We start from the raw sequence: 9891 nt of genomic DNA on the forward strand, positions 1-9891 counted from the left end.
TTTCTGATTTTCTCTTACCCTTTGTCTCTCTATCTCTCTTCCTCTATCTCTTTCTATCTATCTATCTATCTATCTCTCCTCTCTCTCTCTCTCTCTATTTCTCTCTTTCTCTCTGAATAAGGGAATATAAGATACCTTCTAATTATTTACATCGTTTAATTACATATTTGTACAGTTTGTAGTGAGTTAAGGGGGAGGTAGTTTTTTATCACTGAGTGGTGTTACAATTATGCAAATTGTTCGGGAAATAGAATCAGATGAGGCCTGCATCAGATGCTCGGAGATTTAAATGCCGTGTTAATGAACTTTTCTTCTTCACCAGTAATTACGTTCTCTTCTTTTCGGAATTTTCTTATCCTATTGCTCTTTTTTGTAATAGACTGCTGCTTCTGTATTTCTCTACTTCATCTCCTCGTGATCTTCTTGGTTCGACAACTTGTGCTTCTTCTCTTCTTCCTCCTCCGACTTTTTGTACTCTTTCTGCTCCTGACCCGCCTGTGTCTTCTCTTTCTTGTCCCTCCGCCAGCGCCTACCCGTGGTGGATGAACACTGCCCTCCCGTGGGGCATCTGGACGAAGGACCCGCTGAGACTGGTGTCGGCGAGGGCGGCGGCGTCCTCCGTCGGGGCCCTCTCGGCGGCCGAGTCCTCGAAGCCGAAGAAGTCGCTGCCCTGAATCTTGAACATGAACTTGAAGGCGGAGGGAAGGATCTTCTCGGCGCGGTCCAGCCTCTGCAGCTCCTCCTCGGACACGCTCCGCCCCTCGGCCTCCGCCACGGCGAACAGGATCCTGCGGGTCACGGGCATGAACGCCATCAGGATCTCGAACATGTTCTGCGAGTCGAAGGGGTCGGCCTGAGAGCGAGCCATCCTGCTGGTCAGTTCTTTCAGGGTCTTGGCAACCTCGGGCAGGATGTCGATGGTCGCCGCCACAACGCCCTCGTGCTTGCCCAAGTCCTTCGGTTTCGCCGGCTGAAGCACGCCCAGGGCCTCGTACGTCTGGGCGGACGCGGCGCAGGCACATATCGCACAGGCTAGGAGGATCTGTGGGGAGCGGGGAGTGCCTTCAGGATTCGCCTCGGGGAAATCTCGGAAAAAGGAATAATAAGAAATACAAATGATTCCCCCCCTCCCCCCCCCCCCCCGTCCCTTGCAGCCCTTTGAGTACAATAAAATGGGAATGAGATGAGGATGAAACCAACTGCAAGATCCCTCCCCTCATTGCAAAATACTCCCAAGAACTATTGCTTTACCACAAACTCTACCAATAAGAATAATCAAACATCCACTGTCTATTGAATAAGACAAACACCAAAGTCATTAATTGACTCATACTGATATATATATATATATATATATATATATATATATATATATATATATATATATATATATATATATATATATGTATGTATGTATGTATGTATGTATGTATGTATGTATGTATATATACATATAATTACTTACATGACAGTACATCTTGACAGAAGGAATACGAAACTGGAATGAATCCGAGGCAGAGCAAGGCGGGGCTTTTATAACGTTCGTCTTGCCTCGACAGTTGCCAGAGAGTCCCAGGGCCATTTCCTCTAGGAGCAATTCTTTCTCTTTCTATTGGGCCGATTTTCGTGCTGTCTCTTACTCTTTGTCTCTTCCCTATTTGTGTCTCTCTCTTTCGCTTTCTCACTATTCTATTTTTTTTCTCTCTCTCTCTCTCTTTCTTTCTCTCATCTCTCTTGTCTTTCTTCTATTTTCCTTATCTATTTCCTCGTGTCACAAAAATTACAGAAAAGATGGAGATTGGCTCACAAACAGAGAGAGAAAGAAAGAAAAAGAAAAAAGAGAGATAAGGAAAAAGAGTTAAAACGAACAATATATTGACACACTGAACACGAATAGTTCTAAAGAAAAATAGACAAAAAAATCATAAAAAATAATACCATATATAAAAAGGAAGGGAAAAAAACATACAAAAAACAATAATTTCTTTAACGTAGACGAAGTCGAGCCCCCCTCCTCCCAACCCCACCCAACCCCAACCCCCTCCCATACACCACACCCTCTGTAGCGACCGCACGAGACGCCAGAGTATATAAAGGGAACACTCTCTTCTCGGTAGACACTCGATCGTCTACTACTCGACGTCGCTCGCTCATACTCGCAACATGGCACTTCAGGTTGGGTTGTGTGTGTGTAAGTGAGAGAGAGAGAGAGAGAGTGTGTGTGTGTGTGTGTGTGGGTGAGTGACTGTGTGTGGTTGTGAGTGTTTGTGTGTGTGTGTGAGTGTGTGTGAGTGTTTGTGTATGTGTGAGAGTGTTTGTGTGTGTGTGTTTGTGAGTGCTTGTGTTTGTGTGAGTTTGTGAGAGAGAGAGTGTGTGTGAAAGAGAGAGTGTGTGTATGTGTGTGTATTTGTGTGTATGTCTACATATATATTTGTATATTCATTTTAACCCTTGTATACGTACATTTATTCAATATATGCATACATATGCATCCACACCCATATATCCACGCATATGTAACAAGCACAATAGTCATACGTAAGCATACACACACATACACACACACACACACACACACACACACACACACACACACATATATATATATATATGTGTGTGTGTGTGTGTGTGTGTGTGTGTGTGTGTGTGTGTGTGTGTGTGTGTGTGAATATATGAATATATATATATATATATATATATATATATATATATATATATATATATATATATATATATATATATATATATATATATATATATATATATATATATATATATATATATATATATATATATATATATATATATATATATATATATATATATATATGTGTGTGTGTGTGTGTGTGTGTGTGTGTGTATGTGTACATACATATACACGTATATATACATATATAATACATATATACATAAATATACACGTATATATACATATATAATACATACATACATACATAATATGTATATATATATATATGTGTGTGTGTGTGTGTGTGTGTGTGTGTGTGTGTGTGTGTGTGTGTGTGTGTGTGTGTGTGTGTGTGTGTGTGTGTGTGTGTGTGTGTGTGTGTGTGTGTGTGTGTACATTTAGATAAATATAGATATACACATATATAATCATATATTCATATACATGCATACATACATATATATATATATATATATATATATATATATATATATATATATATATATATATATACTCACTCACACACACACAGACATTCTCTCTATCTCTCTCTTTCACACACACACACATACACATACTTACACATACACATAAACACATACACACACACACACACATAAATATATATATATATATATATATATATATATATATATATATATATATATATATATATATATATACATAAATATATACATATATATACATATATCTGTATATATATATACATATGTGTATATATATATATATATATATATATATATATATATATATATATATATATATATATATGAAATAAAGTGTGTGTTTTTGTTTATGCGTGAACATGCCACCATAAACAGACACGAATAGCAACTGGATATCATATAAAGGCATTTTTATGTAAATATATATGTTAAGGCATCTCTGTGGTTGACTGTTGAAATAGGCATAAGAATAGCACTGAATTCAGCACGCGCTTCGTAGTTCCATCCTATGTGTGAAAGCAAATTATGTACTGATTACGGATTTAGAAATGTAGGTGAGAAGATGGACAGACAAACCGCCTCGACCATGGATGTGAACTGTTAATTATTGGCACATATTTTCAGTGATATACAAATACGTGTGTGAATGAGCGACTGCCTGAGCAGCGAGAAGAACGGGAGAAGCATAATACTTCAATCAAACGGTCAGTCAGTCCGGCATTGTTCTAAGGGCGTGTCCGTGTCTCCCACAGGTCCTCTTCGTCGCAGCCGCTGTGCTCTGCCTCGCCCAGGCGGCCCCGCAGCATTACCAAGCCCTGGGCGTCCTGCAGCCCGAGACCCCTCGTGACCTGGGCGCTTACGAGAACATCGTCGGCGCCACCATCGACGTGCTGCCGGAAATCGTCGAGGTCTTCCGCAAGGTCTCCCAGAACCGCGACAGGGCCAACGACCCCGAGAGCGTCCAGCAGATCATGCTGGACTTCATGCCCATCACCAGGAAGGTCATGGAGGCCACGGAGAAGGCGGAGGGCAACAAGTTCTCGCAGGACACGTACCAGCGCTTCAACGCCGCCGAGAAGGTCATGCCTCACGTGGTCACCTTCATGAACCAGCTGCGGGAGATGGACTTCTTCGGAGTGTCCACGACCCCGACTTATCCTGCTTATAGGAACCCTCTACACTGAAGCCTTCCGCGCACCCTCGAACGAACTATTTAACAGCCACTCTGCTCGTTGTTCCATTTAATTTAATTTATGTGAGTGAATGCTGATCATCTCCATGTCATCTCTGATCGTAAAGGTGTTAGTCTCAATGTCTCTTTTCCTACCAAGAGGGTTCCTGTGATTCAACAGCACCGAAGAGTGAAATGAACGGTATATTGTAGCTGTAGCGATTTTATAAACATACCACCGCAAAATCTGTTTAAATCCATGGTTTTCCGTATGACATAATGCAAATCGTGTGAAGAATATGAAGGCAAGTTGCAAAGACATCTGATGAATTCTCAACTCACGGTATCATGAGTTCCCGTTTAAGAAAAATCTTTTCTTCTATGGCCAGTCAAAATGATATTCACATACAACTACTACTACTGATAATAATGACAATGATAAGAATAATAATGATATCAATGGTAATAATAATATTAATAAAAATAACATAATGACATGATTCTGGTGATAATGATAATGATAGATATCATAATAATGATGATAAAAATAACAATAACAATAAAGATAATAACAAAAACAATGATAATGACAATAATAATAACTAAAAATAACGATCCTATTTGGTATATCCTCAAGTAATTAAGGGAAGTGTCATCCTGTTGCTCGTGAGGTCCTCCTTCAGCAAGATCTCTTCCTCTACATCCAACCAGCTAAAAAAAATGGAAATGATTTATGGTAATGATAGTGGTGGTGGTGATGATGATAATGATAATGAGGAGGAGAATGATGATGATGATAATGATAATGAGGATCAGAATGATAATGATAATGATGCAGATGATGATGATGATTGCATCGTTATATTGTGTCTTCTATGTGTGGCTCATTTCTGTGTTCGATTTGTTAACTGCAATGTGTTCTGGCGTGAACCCCTTTCAGTAAACTCGAATTACTTTTTTCTTTCTTTCTTTCTTTCTTGTGTGTGTGTGATCACTTCTTTGCATCAGACATATATTTGAAAGTTATTTCTTCCAAAATGTATCTCCTTTTCTGCTTTCCTCTTTCCCTTTCCTATGTCTCTCTCTCTCCCTTTATCTCTTTCTCTCTCTATCTCTCTCTCTTTCTCTTTCTCTCTCTGTATCCCTCTCTCTTTCTCTCTGAATAAGGGAATATAAGATATCTTTTTAATTATTTACATCGTTTAATTACATATATGTACAGTTTGTGGTGAGTTAAGGGGGAGGTAGTTTTTTATCACTGAGTGGTGTTACAATTATGCAAATTGTTCGGGAAATAGAATCAGATGAGGCCTGCATCAGATGCTCGGAGATTTAAATGCCGTGTTAATGAACTTTTCTTCTTCAGCAGTAATTACGTTCCCTTCTTTTCGGAATTTTCTTATCCTATTGCTCTTTTGTTAATAGACTGCTGCTTCTGTATTTCTCACTGCTTCATCTCCTCGTGATCTTCCTGGTTCGACAACTTGTGCTTCTTCTCTTCTTCCTCCTCCGACTTTTTGTACTCTTTCTGCTCCTGACCCGCCTGTGTCTTCTCTTTCTTGTCCCTCCGCCAGCGCCTACCCGTGGTGGATGAACACTGCCCTCCCGTGGGGCATCTGGACGAAGGACCCGCTGAGACTGGTGTCGGCGAGGGCGGCGGCGTCCTCCGTCGGGGCCCTCTTGGCGGCGGGGTTTTCGAAGCCGAAGAAGTCGCTGCCCTGAATCTTGAGCACGAACTTGAAGGCGGAGGGAAGGATCTTCTCGGCGCGGTCCAGCCTCTGCAGCTCCTCCTCGGACACGCTCCGCCCCTCGGCCTCCGCCACGGCGAACAGGATCCTGCGGGTCACGGGCATGAACGCCATCAGGATCTCGAAAATATTCTGCGAGTCGAAGGGGTCGGCCTGAGAGCGAGCCATCCTGCTGGTCAGTTCTTTCAGGGTCTTGGCAACCTCGGGCAGGATGTCGATGGTCGCCGCCACAACGCCCTCGTGCTTGCCCAAGTCCTTCGGTTTCGCCGGCTGAAGCACGCCCAGGGCCTCGTACGTCTGGGCGGACGCGGCGCAGGCGCACGTCGCACAGGCCAGGAGGATCTGTGGGGAGCGGGGAGTGCCTTCAGGATTCGCCTCGGAGAAATCTCGGAAAAAGGAATAAGAAATACAAATGATATCCCCCCCCCCACACGTTCTTTGCCGCCCTTTGAGTACAATAAAATGAGAATGAAACCAACTGCAAGGTCCCTCCCCTCATTGCAAAATAATCACAAGTATTGTTGCTTTACCACAAACTCTACCAATAAGAATGATCAAACATCCACTGTCTATTGAATAAGACAAACACCAAAGTCATTTACTGACTCCTTTTGACTCCCCAATATATATATATGTGTGTGTATATATATATATATACATTACTTACATAGCAGTACATCTTGACAGAAGCAATACGAGATTGGAATGAATCCAAGGTAGAGCAAGGCGAGGCTTTTATAACGAGGCTTTTATATAGCACTAAAGATAGAAAAAAAAATCATAAAAAATAATACCATACATTAAAAAAGGAAGACAAAAAAAAAAAAAAGAAAAAAACAGTCATTTCTTTAACGCAGACGAAGTCAAGGCCCCCGCCCACCAACCCCTCTCCACCCCAACCCCCTCCCATACACCACACCACCCTCTGTAGCGACCGCACGAGACGCCAGAGTATATAAAGGGAACACTCTCTTCTCGGTAGACACTCGATCGTCTACTACTCGACGTCGCTCGCTCATACTCGCAACATGGCACTTAAGGTTGGTTTGCGTTTATGTAAGTGAGAGACTGAGTGTGTGTCTGTGTGGGTGAGTGGGTGTGTGGGTGAGTGACTGTGTGTACGTGAGTGTTTGTGTATGTGTGTGTTTGTGTTTTTGTGTGTGTTTGTGTGAGAGAGAGAGAGGTGAGTGAGTGATTGTGTGTGTGTGTGTGTGTGTGAGTGTTTGTGTATGTGTGTGTGTGTTTGTGTGTGTGTGCGAGTGAGAGAGAGATTGAGAGTGTGTGTGAGAGAGAGAGGTGAGTGAGTGATTGTGTGTCTTCATAAATATTTGTATATTCATTTTAACACTTGCATACGTATATTTATTCAATATATGCATACATACGTATCCACACTCATACACGAATATGTAATAAGCATAATCTTCATACGTAAGCATACACACACACATATATATGTATATATCTATATCTATCTAAATATATGTATATATATTTATACATGTATACATACATACATACATACATATATATATATATATATATATATATATATATATATATATATATATATATATATATATATATATATATATATATATATATATATATATATATATATATATATATATATATAAACATTTGGATAGATTTAGATATATACATATATATTCATATTATATATATATATATATATATATATATATATATATATATATATATATATATATATATGTATGTATGTATGTGGGTGTGTGTGTGTGTGTGTGTGTATGCTGACGTATGAATATTGTGCTTATTATATATTCGTGAATATATGAGTGTGAATGCGTATGTATGCATATATTGAATAGATATACATATGCAATTGTTAAAATGAATATACAAAGATATATGTAGACACACAAAAACTTAAACACATATATACATAGATATACATAGATATTCATAGATATGTAGATATATACATATGTATATATACATATATGTTTGCATGATATAAAGTGTGTTTTTGTTTATGTGTGAACATACCACCATAAACAGACACGAATAGCAATTGCATATCATATAAAGACATTATTATGTAAATATATATGTTAATGCATCTCTGTGGTTGACTTTGATGACACACGCATATGGATAGCACTGAATTCAGCACGCCTCGAGCATGGAGGTGAACTATTAATTAATGACACATATGTTCAGTGATATACAAATACGTGTGTGAATGAGCGACTGCCTGGGTAGTGAGAAGAACGGGAGAAGCATAATACCTTAATCAAACGAAGTCAGTCAGTCCGGCATTGTTCTAAGGGCGTCTCCGTGTCTCCCACAGGTCCTCTTCGTCGCAGCCGCTGTGCTCTGCCTCGCCCAGGCGGCCCCGCAGCATTACCAAGCCCTGGGCGTCCTGCAGCCCGAGACCCCTCGTGACCTGGGCGCTTACGAGAACATCGTCGGCGCCACCATCGACGTGCTGCCGGAAATCGTCGAGGTCTTCCGCAAGGTCTCCCAGAACCGCGACAGGGCCAACGACCCCGAGAGCGTCCAGCAGATCATGCTGGACTTCATGCCCATCACCAGGAAGGTCATGGAGGCCACGGAGAAGGCGGAGGGCAACAAGTTCTCGCAGGACACGTACCAGCGCTTCAACGCCGCCGAGAAGGTCATGCCTCACGTGGTCACCTTCATGAACCAGCTGCGGGAGATGGACTTCTTCGGAGTGTCCACGACCCCGACTTATCCTGCTTATAGGAACCCTCTACACTGAAGCCTTCCGCGCACCCTCGAACGAACTATTTAACAGCCACTCTGCTCGTTGTTCCATTTAATTTAATTTATGTGAGTGAATGCTGATCATCTCCATGTCATCTCTGATCATAAAGGTGTTAGTCTCAATGTCTCTTTTCCTACCAAGAGGGTTCCTGTGATTCAACAGCACCGAAGAGTGAAATAAACGGTATATTGTAGCTGTAGCAATTTTATAAACATACCACCGCAAAATCTGTTTAAATCCATGGTTTTCCGTATGACATAATGCAAATCATGTGAAGAATATAAATTCAAGCAGCAAAGACATCTGATGTATTCTCAACTCACGGTATCATGAGTTCCCGTTTAAGAAAAATCTTTTCTTCTATGGCCAATCAAAATGATATACATATGCTACTACTACTGATAATTAGGACAATGACAATGATAATAATAATAATGGTAATAATTGTAATAAAAATAATAATGACATAATGAATATGATGATAATGATAATAGTAGATATGATGATGGTAATAAAAATAACAATAACAATAAAGATAATAACAAAAACAATGATAATGACAATAATGATAACTAAAAATAACGATCCTATTTGGTATATCCTCAAGTAATTAAGTGAAATATCATCCTGTTGCTCGTGAGGTCCTCCTTCAGCAAGATCTCTTCCTCTACATCCAACCAGCTAAAATAATTGAAATGATTTGTGGTAATGATGGTGGTGGTGATGGTGATGATGAGGAGGAGGACGAGAATGATGATGATGATAATGATAATGATGCAGATGATGATGATTGCATCGTTATGTTGAGTCTTCTGTGTGGCTCATTTCTGTGTTCAATTTGTTAACTGCAGTGTGTTCTGGCGTGAACCCCTTTAAGTAAACGAATTACTTCTTTTTTCTTTTTCTTTTTTCTTTTTTTTTTTTTTCCTTTTTTTGTGATTACTTCTTTGTATCAGACATATATTTGAAAGTTATTTCTTCCAAAATGTATCTCCTTTTCTGCTTTTCTCTTACCCTTTCCTTTGTCTCTGTCTCTCTCTCCC

The 9891-nt window shown here is 40.1% G+C and overlaps 2 protein-coding genes across 2 annotated transcripts; both read left to right on the forward strand.

Moving 5' to 3' along the window:
• Positions 1 to 2126: 2126 nt before the first annotated feature.
• LOC138866337 (uncharacterized) lies at positions 2127 to 4573 on the forward strand. The gene is made up of 2 exons (XM_070138848.1): positions 2127 to 2175; positions 3909 to 4573. Exons 1-2 carry the CDS (start codon positions 2164 to 2166, stop codon positions 4338 to 4340), a joined length of 444 nt encoding a protein of 147 aa, XP_069994949.1. The 5' UTR covers positions 2127 to 2163; the 3' UTR covers positions 4341 to 4573.
• Positions 4574 to 6757: 2184 nt separating this feature from the next.
• LOC138866338 (uncharacterized) lies at positions 6758 to 9075 on the forward strand. Its single transcript, XM_070138849.1, has 2 exons — positions 6758 to 7115; positions 8411 to 9075. The coding sequence occupies exons 1-2, from the start codon at positions 7104 to 7106 to the stop codon at positions 8840 to 8842; spliced, it is 444 nt and encodes a 147-aa protein (XP_069994950.1). The 5' UTR covers positions 6758 to 7103; the 3' UTR covers positions 8843 to 9075.
• Positions 9076 to 9891: the final 816 nt, after the last annotated feature.

The sequence above is a fragment of the Penaeus vannamei genome, chromosome 25 (genome assembly GCF_042767895.1).
Source record: "Penaeus vannamei isolate JL-2024 chromosome 25, ASM4276789v1, whole genome shotgun sequence".
NCBI classification, from domain to species: Eukaryota; Metazoa; Arthropoda; class Malacostraca; order Decapoda; family Penaeidae; genus Penaeus; species Penaeus vannamei.